Here is a 17,798-nt window from a genome sequence, read left to right as displayed (position 1 = left end):
AAATCATGAGCTCACTATTTGGAACTCACAGTAGCCCCCTCCGGGTACTGCTCCTCTGTCTGAAGTGCATGTCACTCAAAGGACTGGGAGGGATGACTCTTGCAGTCACCCTAGAAACCATTCTGGTAGTAAGCGGAAGAAATTCCGTAAGCCTCGGGGAAACTTCAACAACAAGGGTAAAGGCATTTCTAAGCCTAAAAGTAACAACAACAGCAAGTCTTGTTTCAAGTGTGGTTGTTATGATCACTTTGCTAAGAAATGCAAGACCCCTCAGCATTTGGTGGATCTGTATCAAAAGTCCACGAGCCATGGGCAGAAGGCTCAAGGCAAGAAGTATGAAGCACACTTCGTCACTCATGAGCATGAGGCTGGCACTTCGGCCCCGGGCTCCAATGGAGCGGGACCAAGTGAGACCGAGACTCCTCATCAGGGGGAGACTTCTTCGGGTGACGACAAGATGATCGTGGAATATGAGCCCAATGACATTTTCGGGGACCTTAACTAGATTAATTATCCTATTTGTTATGTATTCGGATAATTTGATTTGCAAGGCTTGTAATATTGTGACATGATGTTGTCCTTACTTTGGTTTGTACTAGCACTCTGTTTACAATATCTATGACATTCGTATGTGTTTCTATATATTTGCATGAGTTTTTATGTTCAAATTCAGCAAATTATATAGATTTCCTACGGGAGTAGATCCGATGGAGGAAGAGATGTGCCTGGTGGACAATTGTTCATCAAATACTGTGCTTAGGAAAATAAAATATTTTCAGACTCCCACCAAGAGAGAAGGAAATATTTTAACCATTGCTGGACGCGATGTTACGATAGTGGGTTCTGGACGAGCCACTATTGTACTCCCTATGGATACGTAGATAACAATTGAAGAAGCATTGTTATATCCTGATGCGACTCGTACCCTCCTAAGCTACAAAGATATCCGTTGTAATGGAATTCATGTTGAGACACATGAAGAGAATAAGGAGGAGTTCCTGTTATTCACCAACGACAATGGATTAGGCAAAGAAACACTAGAGAAGGTGTTATCTCTCCTGTCTGTATTGTACATAAAGCTCGTACCATATGTTGCATACAAGGTGATTTCCCAAAATATCGATGCATTCCAGGTTTGGCATGATCGATTTGGGCATCCCGGAGTTGGGATGATGAGGAAAATCATAGGCAATTCTATTGGTCATGATTCGAGTAGTGCTAAGTTCCCACAATCTTCGGATGTTATGTGCACTTTATGTGCTACTCGAAATTAATTTTGAGACCGTTTTATCTCAAAATTAAGGAAGAGCCTCTCAAAATTCCATGAGCGTATCCAAGGTGATATATGTGGACCAAATCAGTCGTTCGGTCCCATATGTTCACACTCAGAATGGATTGGCAGAAGCTCTAATCAAGAGGATTAAGCTTATCGCTAGACGAATATCGCAAGGTTGTAATCTACCAACAACGTGTTGGGGTCATGCAATTCTACACGCTGCAGTCTTGATACAACTACGCCCAACTGCTTACCATACAGCTTCCCCTGCTGCAAATAGTGCGAGGTGATTCTCTAAGTATTTCCCATATGCGGAAATTCGGTTGCGCTATGTACGTACCGATCTTACCACCCAAGCGAACATCGATGGGGCCTCTGAAAGGCCCTTGTTTGGTTTTGGTAATTGAGTGACAACTTAGGTGGAATAATAAGTGTTTATGTTGAGATACACAGGTGAGTAGTCCACACAAAGACACTAGTATGAGCAACATGTGCCATGGAGGAGAAATGAGTAACGGTTGATGCTATGCTCATATAGTGTGATGGAGGAGCTCATTGCATATGAGACATGACATGAAGTCATGTGATCAAAGTGGAGAAGATCAAGACAAGGCTTGGCTTGATGGATCAGCTGCAATAGTGAAGGGCAAGTCAAGGCTTTGAAGCGAGGGACCGCGTGGCGGTGAAGCTTGAGCAAGACTTGGCATCGATGGACCGAGGCAACGATGAAGAGCGGGCAAGGTCAAGATCGATAGACCAAAGAGGTCATGTGATGATATGGAGTGGATCATATTATTCAAGGAAGATCAAGCCAAGTGTTGACTCATGATGATGACCAAAAGGCTTGATGGAGTTTGGTGCTTGTGTGGCATCAACATTTGGGAAGATGAAATGGAATGCGTAAGGCAAATGTATGACTTGTAGGGCATTTTATTTCACCGGTCAAAGGTTGTGTAGAGAAGTGCATGACCGGATTTAGGATAGATGGCCGTACTATCAAGAGGGGCAAACTTGTTTGCATATCGATCATCTAGTGCCACTTGAACGATCTAACATTGCGATGTTGCTAGGATCGAGTGGCGTGTTGAGATCAAGTGAAAATCCTTTGAAAATGATTGTGAAATGCTAACACACATGGACATGGTGTTGTTCACGTGATGGTGTTGGCACATTTGGAAAGGAGAAGGTGTTGGAGTTGATGTTGATCAACTTGTGGGAAAAAGGAATGACAGGCAGACGGTCCGGCCATGTTGGGCGGACGGTCCGCCCCTGCGGTGCGGACAGTCCGCGGGTGTTTTAAAGAAATCATCCAGAGAGGTTGTTTCTTTGGCTTGGGCTGAAAGGTTGGACTGCGGACGGTCCGGCCAAGGGGAGCGGATGGTCCGTAGGTCACTTAACAAATTGACCAGAGACGTGTTGGGTCTTTGGTGGGTTTTAAGAGTGAAGGGCTGACGGTCCGCCCCTGGGGTGTGGACGGTCCGCCGGTCGGTTGAGAAAATGACCAGAGACGATTTCGCTTCTGGTGGGTTGCACGATGGGTGCGGACGGTCCGCCCCTCAAACTTTAAGTTTGTCCAGAGACGCTGTCTCTCTGAGTGTTCGGAGTGTCTGAACAGCGGACGGTCCGCCAATAGGGCGCGGACAGTCCGCGAAGGGCTCTAACAGTCGACTCTGACACATAATCATTGCAGATCTAGCCGTTGGGTTTGAATGACGGACAGTCCGGTTTTTGTGAGGCGGACAGTCCGCGAAAACTCTGTTTCGGGTTTTGAGTATAACGACTAGTTTGGAACCTCCCTCTAAAAATAGAGAGTGTGGCCGGCCATTTGAGGAGGCTGAGCACCTTGGGGACTTGGTGTCCATGTGTGAGAGTGCTTGAGAGCCCTCTACTCACTCTAACTTGATAGTAATCATCCGATCGAGTGAGAGAGCGATTCTAGTGCGATTGCTTTAAGAGATTACATCGAGTGGCACTAGGTGATTATGTTGCAAGCCGGTGTGCTTGTTACTCTTGGAGGTTGCCACCTCCTAGACGGCTTGGTGGCAAGAGGCTCCGTTGAAGCCCGCAAGAAGATTGTGCGGTGCTCCGAAGAAGAGATTGTGAGGGGTATTGTGCTCACCCCGCGGGAGCGGCGAAGAGCAACTCTAGTTGAGCGAGATGTGAAGAGCAACAAGTGGTTCGGCTGGATCATGTGCTAGAGCTCGGTGTGAGCACTCCACGTGGGAGAGTGTGACTTGAGAGTCACCACTAGCAAGAGGATCGGCGGCAACCTTGGAGCTTGTTTCAATGGGGATTAGCTTGGTGGCAACCAAGTGAACCTCGGGATAAAAATCACCGTGTCAATTTTGTCTACTCTTCTCGGTGGTTTACATTCTCCAAATCACAAGCCTTGTATTTACATTCATCTATATCTTGTGCTTGTGTAGTTGCTCTCTAGTGATTAGTTAGCTTGTGTAGCTTGCTAATCATCTTCTTGCTTGTGTAGCTAGAAGTAGAGATCCTAGTGTAACTAGGTAGCTTCTGTAGCTTAATTAGTTGCTCTTGCTTAGATTGTGTAGCTAAGTAAGTTGAGCTCTTGGATTTGGATTGTGTATGCTTGTCCTTGAGCATCTAGTGAGTTTAGGTTTGGCTTTGTGCTTTTGCTCATTAGAATTGTGTAGGAGCTCCCCCGGTTTGTGAAGTACTAGTGCTTAGGCTTGTGTGGCTTGGCACTAGAATTATTAGGAGAGCTCTTGCTAGCTTGGCACTCCATTTGCTTTGTGTATGATCTTTTTGGAGGTGCCTTAGAGTTATAGTTAGAAGGGTGAAGTCTTGGCTAAGCAAATAGTTTCAATTCCGCATAAGTTTCGGTTAGCCAGCACAATTAGTTTTAGAAAAAGGACTATTCACCCCCCTCTAGTCCTCCATCTCGACCCTACAGCCTCACAGGAAATTGGGGGTCTATGTGGAATTTATGTCTCCGCCGATCATAAAATACCTAAACCCCTGACTGGGGATTTGCTCACGGCCCGGTTCGCTGATAGTATCTTCAATGAAGATCATTTCCCGGCTTTAGGGGGAGAATTTAAGTACCACAATGAATGCCAGGAAATAAACTAGGATGCAAGGGGCATCGCCAATGAGGATCCTCGTACTCATGAATCAGAACTGTAAGTTCTAAGGATTCTGAATTTGCAAAATATTATAAATAATCTGCCGGATGCATTTACTGTTGGTAAAGACGTCACAAAGTCCTATATACCCGCAAGGAATGTGCTAGAAAGAATTGAGGTACCAAATAAAACTATTCATCTTCTTTTTTCTGGGAAGAGTGGAAGAAGTACAGCAATTCCTGCAGGTGCGGCTTCTCGTAAGCGCAATAGGAAAGAGAAGGATACCCCTTCTAGACCAGTAAATATGACTCAATAGTTAGTTGAGAGAACTGAAGTGGATAGGAAAATTCCACATCCCGCATCAACTGTGCACACCTTTTCTGATGCTGGGACTTCGGAACACCCTGACGGGGTCGTATTGGGAAATGATGAACCGTCGAAGAGGGTACAAGAAATTTCCATAAATTATCTTAATACTGGAGAGACATGATCGTAAGGCTACAATTGTCGACATATAATTCTCCGAATCAATTGCTGAGAATATCCATAAAGATCCCGAACCTAAGTCCATGGCAGAGTGCAAGAAACGCTCAGATTGGGATAAATGAAAGGAGTCAATTGATGCGGAGTTAGCCTCGCTTGCTAAGTGAGGGGTATTCTCATCAGTGATACCTATACCTCCTAAAACATTTCTTGTGGTTTTAAATGAGTTTTTGTTCGGAAGCGGAATGAAAATAACGAGGTGGTGAAATACATAACAAGGCTAATAGCACAAGGATTTTACGCAGAGACCCGGAGTTGATTTAATGAAACTCATTCTCCACTTATGAATGGAATTACGTTCCGATATCGTCTATCGTTGGCAGTACAAAGCGTCTATCTATGCAGTTGATGGACATAGTGACCGCATATCTGTATGGGTCACTTGATTTAGATATTTAGATGAAAGTTCCTGATGGGATTTCTATACCGAATCAGAGCGCGAATCGCAACATGTATTGTGTAAAACTGAAAAGGTCTTTATGGCCTTAAGCAGTCGGGACGAATGTGGTACAACCGACTGAGTGAGTACCTTATGCAGAAGGGTTACTCCAACAGTTATGATTGCTCATGTGTCTTCATCAAAAGATCCTTGTTAGGATTTTGTATAATATCTGTGTATGTTAACGATATCAATATTATTGGCAATTCACAGAATATTGATGAAGCTCGCAATCATCGACAGAGTTTGAGATGAAGGATTTGGGTAAAACCAAATTTTGCATTGGATTGCAAATTGAGCACCTTCATTCAGGAATCCTAGTGTACCAGTCTGCCTATATCTAGAAAATATTGGAGAAATTCAACATGGATAAGTCATATCCAGCCAAGACTCCCGTGGTAGTAAGATCGGTTGATCTCGAAAAAGACGTTTTTCGGCCACGGGACGAGGGAGAAGAGATACTAAGGGTCGGAATTCCCATATCTCAGCCTCATTGGAGCACTTATATATCTCGCGAATAGCACCAGGCCTGATATTGCTTTCGCGGTGAATTTACTTGCAAGACATAGTGCTGCTCCGATGAAACATCATTGTGTAGGAGGGAAACAAATCCTCAGATACCTGAATGGCACTAAGGACTTGAGTTTGTTCTATGAGAAAAATCAAGATCCTACGTTGGTTGGATACACTGATGCTGGCTATTTATCTGATCCCCATAATGCTAGATCGCAGACAGGATTCGTTTTCTTACATTAGTGGCAACTTCCACAAATTATTATGAGACAATTGCACTTTATGAAGCATCACGGGAGTGTGTATGTCTTCGCAGAATGATTAACCACATACAACGGTCATGTGGTATTGGTTCTTTGGAATCACCAACCATTATCTATGAGGATAATGCTGCTTGTGTTATTCGATGCAAATAGGCTACATAAAGAGCAACATCACGAAGTATATTGCTCCTAAGTTGTTTTATCCTCACGAACTCCACGGAGTGGTGAGATAAACATCTTGCATATGAAGTCTTGTGATAATCTTGTTGATTTATTCACAAAGTCCTTACCTGATTCGACATTTGAGAAATGTGTTCGAGGTATTGGTTAAGGAGACTTCGGGATTTGCAAGATTCAGGGGAAGATGCCCCAAGTGCTATGTCTTGTTAGAACGCATCACATTGTACTCTTTTTTCCTTTATAAGTTTTTTCCATGGGGTTTTCTCAGTAAAGGTTTTTAATGAGGCAATGTTAACTCAAGTATATGTCAGTATTTCTAGTTTTCCCCACGGGAGTTTTTATGGAAATACAAAGGACATAGATTATTCTATTGAACTCGATTGAGTTAATAGAGTAATCATCGGATAGATATATTCTTCTTTTTTCCCACAGGGTTTTGAGGAATTTACAAGTTCATTGATCAAGAGGATTCGATCAAGGGGGAGTGTTGTAAATAATTAAGGGATGATCTCATCCGTCCCTCTTGATTGAATCGGTGTGTCCCTTGACGGGGCAGTTACCGCGTGCGTGAGAGTGATGCCCGTTCATGGCATCCCTCTATCTTGTATAAATAGCAAACACTCAGATCAATGAAAGGACTTTTGGTTGCTCTACCATTTGCACTTTGTCTCTCGCGATTACTCTTTACACTCGCTTCACACGTCGTGGCCCGGGCTCGGGGTGCCCGTCTAGCAAAAACAGCCCATTTGAAGACAGACCCGGGCCGGTCGAGTCAGACACAAAGTTTTCAAGCCCGGCCCAACTAATCAAAGCCTAGGGTTTACCTCCCTTATAAGATCTGGTCTCCTCCCCCCGCGCCTCCACCTCCACACCTCCTCCGGCGGCGTCCAGCTCGACGACCAACCGCGCCTCCCTGCCGCGGCACTGCGGCAGCCATGGTGCACGTCAGCTTCTACCGCAACTGTAAGATCCCCTCCACTGCATTGTACGCGTGTTGCCTTGTAACTTGCGAGAAAGCAGCTGCCTAGACGATCCAGTTGGTGCCGATGTTCCCATGAGGAGTTTCAGTAGTGCTGTACTATGGAAAAGGGAAATGATTAGACTTCTGTTCCCAATGCTAATTGTAATCCAGAATAACCATGATCTGTAGTATAAGACGGTGAGCATGTTTTTCAGATACACGTACTGGTAGCAAGTTAGATGCTAGAACACCAGCTTTTGGTTTTAGATTGATCCTTCGAGCCCAAACTTTGGGTGATTGCGGTTATGTGAATCGCTCGCGCATAAATGCATTTGGATCGAAATATGTACGTCGGAATCAAACTGCGTTGGATAGGAATTCAGTGGAAACACCAATCCTTGTACATTAGTGCTCTTTAGAAACACCACTAGTGAAGTGAGGAACTGGAGTTGGATTACTTGGAAAATGATGTTCTGTTAATTTTGGTCATTGTCCACCCGAACACAGGATGTGATTATCTGAACACCATCTGATATAGACATTTAACTGTGCTTTTGAATACTAGAATCTTTCTGGTATTACAAGTTTTTATTGTGTATACTACATGCTACAGGTTCCACTCTGTTTAGTTATATCTGTAAGGTTATTTTCCCCACCCAGTGTGTAACATATGATTGTGTGACTACTGCAGATGGGAAGACTTTCAAGAAGCCAAGGCGTCCTTATGAGAAGGAACGTCTTGATGCTGAGCTGAAGCTGGTTGGTGAGTATGGCCTGAGGTGCAAGCGTGAGCTGTGGCGTGTGCAGTATGCCCTGAGCCGTATCAGAAATGCAGCCAGGGAGCTGCTCACCCTGGATGAGAAGAACCCTCGCCGTATCTTTGAGGGTGAGGCACTCCTCCGCCGCATGAACCGCTATGGTCTCCTTGGTGAGGGTCAGAACAAGCTGGATTACGTGCTTGCCCTCACTGTTGAGAACTTCCTCCAGCGCCGCCTCCAGACCATCGTCTTCAAGAATGGCATGGCCAAGTCCATCCACCATGCTCGCGTCCTGATCAGGCAGCGCCACATCAGGTTTGTTTACACACGCCTGATCCTTCACTTACGCATCATAATCTACAGTTTTTTCATAAAATGCTCATAGGGAGTGGGATCAGTAATTGCGAGCCTCAGCATTTCACATGTCTTCTTTTAATAGATGACTGTTGTTCATATAGAATTGTAGTATTCTGATGCTGTATATGAAATTAATGGTTGGGTGCTGTCTTGTTGATTCTGATTTGCAATATGCTGTTCCAATTTTGACTTCAGTTTTGCTATTGATTTACTGCTATTGGGTTTATATTAACTGTAATAATACAGTTGATCTTGGATGGGCCATATGATGAAAAACCATGTGCAATTCTCACGACGGTCGTCTGAGACACTTTGTGTGTAATGTTGCAGTCATATTTCTCTGATGCCTCTGATCACATTCAATGCTTGTATCTGTTACCATAATGGTTAGTTTTGTGTGAACCTTGCCTTTTTGGTTTGGTTCATCTTATTGTAGCAAAAAATTTTTTTTTTGGACTTTCCAGTGTAATCATGTGTCATGACACTGAATGTTTGGAGTATGTGTTTCAGTAATGGTTTCTTCAGACTTTTCTCCTACATTCTTTAACTGTTAATGTAGGTACAAACAAATTTTGCTTTGTTCAAACTTCATGTTCAACTGTATGGGTCCCTATTCCATAAGTTGTCCTTTACTTTTTAAAATTGGTGCTTATCTATTTGTAATCTTTACCTTCTCGTTTCTGTCATTCTTTTTGTAATGTTTATCTATTTATATGTTTTCTGCGGCACAATGAGGAGTCAATTTTGCTAATGTATCTCTGAGGCCAGAAGGTCAATGACTCTTATGTCCTTTTCATTCTGAGTGCCTTATTGGATTTTCAAGTAATATGTTTCTGTTTTCTCTTGGGCTCTTTGAATGCGGGGTTTGCTGTCAGATTTCCTTTGGATTCTTTAGTTTTTAATTCATTTGCTTTTGCCATTCCAAATCTTATATCTGGCTCCTGTGGCTAATGCAGACATTGCATTGCTTGCTTGAGTGTTCTTTGAACTGTTGTGAAAAGAGCACTTTAAATCCTTGCCACAGTTTAGTCGACTTGACAAATATAAGTTCATGCGATCAACTTTGATTAACATTCATTTTCTCCCTCTTCTAAAACCTTCACAGGGTGGGAAGGCAGCTTGTCAACATCCCGTCATTCATGGTCAGGGTTGAATCTGAGAAGCACATCGACTTCTCCCTCACCAGCCCTCTGGGTGGCGGCCCTGCTGGAAGAGTGAAGAGAAAGAACCAGAAGAAGGCCTCAGGTGGTGGTGGCGATGGGGAGGATGATGAAGAGTAAGGGCCTGTAGGATTTTGCAACAGCAATTGGTTGAAATGCGAAATGAACCTTGTTGGAATTAGGTGTTGTTCCTGAGTTTTTGTGGTAATTGAATTCAGAATCGGGGGATGGTAGACAATTTTTTGGTCCACTGACACTCATGTTTAATTTAAGCCTTGGCATGTTTCGGACCTCATCAAGAGTATGTCTGCGTTGGATATTTTCTTGATTGGCCTTTAACCCAAGTTGCCAACCGAATGGCTTGTTCTAGTTCTGGTCAATTTTCGTTTCTTGAACTGAGGCTGATCCCCGTTTCAATTAACAGTTACGGAGTTTCACAGTTCACCGAGGGGTTTTGAATTTGGGGAAATGCAAAACAAAGAGATGCGTACCTAGCAGCAGCTGAATTGCAGATGCTACGAGAACAGTTTGCTGTGCAAAGCTAGTTTTTGCTTGCTTACCAAACCAAGCCCAGCTGAACAACAGAAGCTACGGAGTTTTTGCTTGCTGAACCAGTTGAAAAATTGCAGACCTCTTGCTTTGCAACAAAAAAAAAATCTGTTTTTTTTCGGCGGAATTTCTATGGAGTAGCCGGCTACAAATATGGACGGCCCGGATTTGCTTTCTGATTCGGGTAGTTCTTAATCTCGTGTCTTGATTTAAATTGTGGCAGATTTGCTTTCTGATTCGGGTAGTCTTTAATCTCGTGTCTTGATTTAAATTGTGGCCGATTTTCACCAATTCGCCATTCTTTTTCTTTCCGTACTGTTTCACCGCCCACACTCTCGCCCGCCGCAAGGCCATGTCCATCCACCGAACTCCCCCTCCAGACCTTTCTCGCGAGGAGATGGCAATTTTGCCCACAGGTGCAGGTACCTGCGGGTACCGACCCAACAGCTGAGGGTATGTGTATGAGTATAGAATTTTACCTGTGGGTAGAGCGCGGGTAAAAAATTTTACCCGCAGGTACCCAATGAGTATGTGAACTATAAAAAATAATTTAGTGAACTCATATTATTCACAAATTTTAAGCCTTATTTTCTTGTGATTGTATGAACTAAATAGACGGATAGTGAGATTGTGTGAACTAATAGATGTGAAAGTGACATTGACATTTTGCTTATTATTTGTAGTGAAGCGTATGATCATTGTTTCATTTTTTAGATGAAATACATAACTAAAATTGAACGCATGTACTTACATACAACTACAAAATAGATGCTGAAAATAAGAAAAAAAATGGTGCAAGATGATCCGTTTTGTTCTCTATTTTACTAATGTTTTGCGTTCATTTATATGGATGATAAATTCAAAATATGCTTGACAATACGCCCAAATGATAGGTTGTTTATGCTATTATTAAAATACCCGATGGGTACCCAAAACCCGACCCATACCTATAGGTATAAAATTTTACCCGCTAGACTTCACGGGTACGGATATGGCTTATAGTTTCTGGTATTGTCGCGGGTGGGTATTTGCTCTACCTGCATCTTACCCGACCCGTTGCTATCCCAGCGGCGAGCGCAGCCGCAGAGGGAAGGAAGATTCATGCGCACACCCCTGTTCACCAATTCCCTTGAAGAAAACGTTCATGTGTTTGCTGCCGTTCTTGATTCGTCTTGCTGCGATTCTGCTCGCCATTGTTCTTGTTGCAATTCTGCTCGCTGCCGTTCTTATCATTTTTGTTCTTGCTGCGATTCTGCTCGCCGCCGTTTTTGATTCGATTCTGCTCGCCGCTGTTCTTGCTGCGATTCTGGTAGCCTCTGTTCTTGATTCGATTTTGCTCACCGATTGGTTCTGTTATTCTTTTTCCCTGTTACGTCTCTTACCAGGCAGCCATAGTTCGTGTCCTTGTTGCCAGTGTCATGCCGGAGTGTTACCCCTCTCTCGCCAGACTCTGGCGGACCAGACAAGTTACTGTCTTAAACTATCTTCTCCTTTCCATTCTTTATCTCACGGCTTTTGCCTCTGTCCAAATACAGATTCACTCCCAGCCATTCCGCCACATAAGGGATTTGATCGTTGCTTTGTACGTTACCTCACCATGCGTATCACATGACCCCTAGTTCCTCGACAGGTCGATGCTGGTGGACGAGGTCACTTTAAGTACGAGCCCGTGTGCTTTGTCAAAGAGCTTTGGTGCCTTGTATGTGGAGAAGGCAGTTTTAGTATGTGATAGTCAGACTGGCTTCAGAGTCAGACTCATCATCGTCTTCGATGCTGCATATAGAGTGGCGTGACGAGATTACCACCACCTTCAGAGTTGTATTATATAATTTAGTTAAATTTAGAGGTTACTTTAACATTAATTTATACCTATTGTTTAAGCAAGTAAGGTTTCCACCTAATATTTGGTTTGGTCCACCTTGTGTTACTGATACGTGGGTTTTATCCATCTCGTATGCAAACCAGACTAACCCTCTCCGTCGACAATTGGATCACGTAGATCACTAAACATTAATGCACGGATACCAATACATATCCGATACTTATATCAGCTTTATCCGTATTGACACATAGATACCAATACATATCCGATACTTATTATCCATAATAATAAAAGAGCGAAGGGGAGCACATCTATTTATAGGTGCTCATGGGTGTTGTGGTGTTGCAATGTGGCAACTACCACACTCTTCTTTACAAAATATCTAACTCTAGAATTTTCCCCATCTTTATCCAACTAGGCAAAATATCTAATTTTAGAAAATTCATTTCTTGCCACGAAGGATGGTAACTCCTCTCTCTTGCTATTTCCATTTTTTTCTAGAACATTCTCAAATATGCGTGGATGACCCCTCTCTCTTTGGGCTTTGAGGAGCGACTTGGATGACTCATGTGGATGCACGGGCAATTTGCATGCCTTTTCGTAGTACGTGAGTTTGTAGCCATCCAAGGCCTCAGATCGAGGTCCTCAGCTGCTTGCGGCGCGCCCACTGCCTCGAATCAAAGTTTGGAGGAATGTTCTGAAACACGATAGCTGGCCTCGACCCCACAGCTGCTTGCGGCGCGCCCACTGCCTCCATGTCAGGCACCGGGCGATCCTCTGTGCTAGCTTCTCCGGATGCTGGCACGATTGGTGGGTACAGAGTGACCTTATCGATTTTTGTTTGGTCGTTAGCACAATGCAGGTAGCTATCAAGAACAAATAATTTCTAGAAAATTAAAATGTCGAATTCTTATGCAATCCAATAACTTTGCCTGCGTAGTATGTACAAGCAGAGCCTCTGAAACTGGGCAATGGTGTCATGAAATTCAAGCAAAACAAGCACTACTACAAAAACGTTGATTTGTCCCGGTTCGGAAACCGCTGTTGTCCCGGTTTCCCAACCGGGAACGCCTGTCCGGGACAAAAGGGGGTGCCCTTTTGTCCCGGGTGTGGCAACCGGGACAAAAGAGGACATTTTGTCCCGGTTGGTAACACCAACCGGGACAAAAGGTGCAGCCAGCGCCCACGTGGCTGGCGCACCCTTTTGTCCCGGTTGGTGTTACCAATCGGGACAAAAGGTCTCTTTTTTTCATGTTTTTCTTTTCTCAATTCTTTTTCTATTTCAATTATACTTTTGCATTTCAATTAAACTTATGTATTGGAATTCAGTGTGTATGATCTCCACTAATATATACATATATATATAGTTACTTATATAATATTTGTCCTAGATAGTTTTCATATATAAATTAATTCACTTATATATATATGTATACACATATCTATACATGTGAATTCCTTTACATATGAAAATGTCTAGGACCAATATTATATAAATATATATATATATACACATATATATTATTGGAGTGCTTATATATATAATACATACATACTCCATCATATTTGCATAGGTATATTCGTTCTTATATTACATAGTAGAATTCGCCTTTTGGAAATTTAATACATACATACATACTCATAAATAGAAATTTAATACATAGACACACATATATATTTACATAGTTATATTCGTTCTTAATTACATATATACGCGTATATTGTCATATTTACTGTGATTGTCAATATTAGATATTCCATCATAGTAGAATTCGCCTTTTGGATCGAGGACTTGCTCAACAATAAATCCGGAGAATTGTTCTTGAATCGCCATAATCTTTTCCTCCGGTATGAGTTTATCGCGCATCTCCCCGACCTATGGAAAAAGGGGATAATTAATTTCGACTAATTAAAATACGAGTTCAAATATTAACAAGTTTTTTTACTTACTTCCTCCTCCCAATCTGTCCAGCCCTTTGGAGGACCTACCAGACCATGGATGTTCTCGCATACATAGTATGCGCACAATACAGTGCCTGGTTTCTGCCTCATACACTTTAAGAGAGAAGAAATTATCAGGTATTTACATGAATATATAATAAAACTAATGAATCGTGCAACGAATCATCCAAGCGCGTACCGGAAAATCTGTCTTGATCTTCAATTCCTTGTCAAATTTGCCTGGATGATTTTTAGCGAATTCTTTCCAAACCCTGTGCATGATTAGAACAATTATAGTCAAGTAACAAAGTGATTCAAATTATCGGTCATGGACGGAGTAGTGGTAGAATTACTTTTTCATCATGTTAAGAAGATTTTCGTATTGTTCTGGAGGTCTCCTCAATGAGTCCATAACCACGAGTAGGCTCTTCTCGGGAATTATGACAATTAGGACAAAGTGTTCACTGCAAGATTATACGGAGGCAGTTCTTGGTAGTTAAGGTTTAAACAATTCGATTATAGAATAGAAAGAGTTAGATGGAAGGAATCACTCACGCAAAGTTGTAAGGAAACAATATCATTTGCTTGTTGTGATGAACGCTTATGTACTTGAACAAGTTTTGGAATATGTCATCGGGATTGTCCCGTAGAAGCCTCCAATTACAAGTAATTGGGTCGATGAAGCCGAGGTGAGAGTATCCCTTTCTTCTGCAAGTATGTATCTCTATTCTACATGATACCGAATAAATCAAGAGATCAGTATGTTGAGATCATGCAAAACAATACGTAAGGAGAGTAAAATACTTACAGAACCCACAAGCCGACCATAGAGATGTCGAGGGCCTCCTGATGGAATAGTTGGTAAATTTCTTCCCAGTTTATCCATATAATGGCCTTCCCCCGTAAGAAATCGTCATCTTTAATCTTTGCGCCCTGCATGAAGATGCAATCGGCCATCGCACGCATGTAGTGCTGGTGCAGCTTATACATTTGCGTTGGAAGCACAGACACTACTTCGGGGGGTACAAGAGTTTTGCCGATCTCAAACGTCCATTTGACGACCACATCGGCCTTTGGAATATCTTCTCCCCCTGCAATCTGAGCGGCCGTCAGGTTTGATTCTTTCAGAAATGTAACAAAGTCTTGTTCTTGCGTCGTCTGTCCCACTACGAGAGGCTCTATTGATTGTTTCTTTTGGGCTCCGAGCTGTGGAACGTCGGACGACGACGACTTTGATTGTCTCTTCTTTTTCTCAGTAGTTTTGATAATTGTGCGTTCGTAGTCTGAAGGGGGGTCTCTCGGAATGAATTTTCTCTTATTTGCTTCGCACATTCCCTTAAAAAATTTTAAATCTATCGGATTTATGACTTTCTCGGGATCCGGCTTCGGCTTCGGCTTGAAGTGCTCTTTAACTCTTTCTTGAGTTATCCGATCGCATTCTTCAAGGCTCATGTCCCAGGGTTTAATAGGAGCCTCCTTGGTTTTCTTCTTCTTTTCCTTCTTCTTTGGAGGCTCCCTAGCCGGTGCAGCTACCTTCTTTGCCGGCGGCTGTTTCTGCTTCTTTGCCGGCGGCGGAGGGGTGACCATGGAGGTGACGGTGACGCTTGAGTGTTCATCGGCGCATGAGATGATGGTGATGGAGAATGTGCCGGTGAACCTTGCCGAGACAGTGCTGCCCTTGGGGAGTTTTGCGGAGATGCCGGTCTTGGAGAGGCATGCTGAGATGCCGGTCTTGGTGTTTGATCATCCGATTTTAGGACAATGTAGCGCTTATCCCATAGGATGGAGCCATGAATGGCTTCTGCTAGTGTCCTCTCCCCATCGCCTCCAGGAATATCAAGCTCGAGCGTCTCCCAACCCTGGCACACCTGCTCCACGCCAACTCTTGTGTATCTAGGCGGAATTTGCTGCCCATGGTACACGTCGCCTGGTTCGGTTGGCATGGCGGTACCATACGCAACAGTGAACATTAAGTTCTTAACGGCAGTCTGCAGGTCACAAGATGTCCGGTGGGTGATCTCATCCACTGGAAATCGCTGCGGGGCCGACGCTTCAACTGCGGCCTGGATCCCCGTGGGCTCGGCGGTGGCGACATCTGTGGAAGCGTAGCTGCTTTTCCGCTGAGACAGGTGATCGGCTGCGACACTAGGCTCTGGAGGCAACGTTTGCGCTTGCTGTTGCTGGCTCATTGCTACGGCCACTTGGCGTTGAACCTCTTCCTCCAGTCTTTGATCGTGTGACATGAGCCGTTCCTCTAGCCTTCGCAGGTGCTCCCGCTCATCATTCTTTCTTCTTTGCCGGCTTCTATATGAATCAATGTAATCCCTGAACCCATACTTCCACGGAACCACGCCTTTGCCTCTTGTGCGGCCCGGATGCTCTGGATTCCCAAGGGCGTAAGTCAGCTCGTCCCTCTCTCTATCCGGCTGGAATGTTCCCTCGGCCGCTGCTTGTATGGCCTCCTGTAGCCTCTGGGCTGCTCGCTGGATGTTTGGCCCATAGATGCAGTCACCAGTCCATGGGTCCAAGCTTCCCCCGTGACCATAAAACTAGGTCCTTGACCTTTCAGGCCAGTTCATGGTCGCAGGTTGGATGCCTCTGTCAAGCAGATCCTGCTCCATCTTCTCCCATTTGGGTACTGCAAGCTTGTAGCCTCCTTGGCCTAGAGTGTGATGGTACACTTTCTTTGAGGCGTTGTCTTTGGCCTTCTGCACCTTCTGAAGCCCAAGCTCTGAAGACTTGTATTCCACAAATGCATCCCAGTGACCCCTGAGCTTTTCGAGCTCGCCGGTAAATACGGGTGTGGTCCCGGTCTTGATATATTTCTTCGTCAAAATTTTCTTGAATGATCGCAGTTGTTCGGCCATCTTACTCAGGGTCCAGCGCTTGCATATCTCTTCGGATTCAGCTGGAACCGTGAAGTTTTTTTTAAGCTCCCGCCAGCACCATTCTTTTTCTTTTTCGGGTACCGCATCCCGTTCCTCGCTTGGATTGGAAGCTTTCCAGAGCCTGAAGCTGATCGGGATGTGGTCCCTGACAATACAACCGGATTGTCTTATGAATTTTTTGGCGGCAGCTTCTGGAGCGATCGGTTCGCCATCTGGACCAACTTCCGTTATAATGAACCGCCCTTCCAGTTTTTTTGTTGGGCCTCGCTTCGTCTTTTTCTGCTGCGATGATGATCCAGACGGCTATAAAAAACATTCATAGTATTCATATAGATTCAGATGAAAATATGATTGTCACTACAAATAATTATAGTTGTGATATGTACATTAGCACTTTGTTCAGCAGCAGCGTCATCCTGAATAGATGGTGCCTCAATTCCATCACCGGACATATTCAAATATATGTCGGTATTGCTGCCATCATCAGCTTGTTCAGCGACATCTCCTTGACCTTCGCCAATCATATTCAACAAGAACTGTTCGTCTTCCGCGTCTGTGTGTCGCGGGTCCATCGTAACTAAAATATGAATACAAATAAAATCCTTAAAAAATTATCTAAATAATCCACATATTTGCGAGCATTTGACTAAGTACCGATCGATGGATGAGGTCGAGTAATATTCTCTAAGTAATTCAAGAAATGAACTTGAAATATTCTATCGATAATTTCACTAAGTACCGATCGATGGATGAGGTCGAGAAATATTTCACTAAGTAATTCAAGAAATATACATGAAATATTTAAATTTAAACTCACTTTACACATACATACATACATACATACATACATACATACATTTAAAAATTTGTAAATATACCTTTATTTACACAACAAATTATGATTTCACTCTTAACAACAAATTATGATTTCACTCTAAATAACATGAACTCTAAATTATGATTTCAAATTATGAGCATGTCCCAAAGTTACATGAGTGTAGCTTCCTAGCTACTGAAAATGAGCCATAATTGGTCGACGATGTCGATCTTAGTGCT

At 43.4% G+C, this 17,798-nt stretch overlaps 1 protein-coding gene and 2 non-coding genes across 3 annotated transcripts; all 3 read left to right on the top strand.

Moving 5' to 3' along the window:
- Positions 1–7,112: 7,112 nt before the first annotated feature.
- LOC120661910 (40S ribosomal protein S9-2-like) lies at positions 7,113–9,841 on the top strand. The gene is made up of 3 exons (XM_039940920.1): positions 7,113–7,269; positions 7,959–8,340; positions 9,488–9,841. The coding sequence occupies exons 1-3, from the start codon at positions 7,242–7,244 to the stop codon at positions 9,660–9,662; spliced, it is 585 nt and encodes a 194-aa protein (XP_039796854.1). The 5' UTR covers positions 7,113–7,241; the 3' UTR covers positions 9,663–9,841.
- LOC120663178 lies at positions 8,641–8,731 on the top strand. The gene has a single exon (XR_005670397.1). It is a non-coding gene; the product is annotated as a small nucleolar RNA Z161/Z228 (small nucleolar RNA).
- Positions 9,104–9,191, top strand: LOC120663179. The gene has a single exon (XR_005670398.1). It is a non-coding gene; the product is annotated as a small nucleolar RNA Z162 (small nucleolar RNA).
- Positions 9,842–17,798: the final 7,957 nt, after the last annotated feature.

This window comes from Panicum virgatum, chromosome 2N, assembly GCF_016808335.1.
Source record: "Panicum virgatum strain AP13 chromosome 2N, P.virgatum_v5, whole genome shotgun sequence".
Taxonomy (NCBI): domain Eukaryota; kingdom Viridiplantae; phylum Streptophyta; class Magnoliopsida; order Poales; family Poaceae; genus Panicum; species Panicum virgatum.
The sequence above is the reverse complement of the archived record's forward strand: the minus strand, read 5'-3'. Positions and strand labels throughout refer to the sequence as shown.

What these genes read in the sequence shown, in the direction of transcription:
- LOC120661910 (XM_039940920.1), top strand. Translation starts at nt 7,242, where the DNA reads ATGGTGCACGTCAGCTTCTACCGCAACT. An exon ending in CGTCAGCTTCTACCGCAACT is followed by an intron (nt 7,270 to 7,958) that starts GTAAGATCCCCT and finishes TGACTACTGCAG; the next exon opens with ATGGGAAGACTTTCAAGAAG. An exon ending in ATCAGGCAGCGCCACATCAG is followed by an intron (nt 8,341 to 9,487) that starts GTTTGTTTACAC and finishes AAACCTTCACAG; the next exon opens with GGTGGGAAGGCAGCTTGTCA.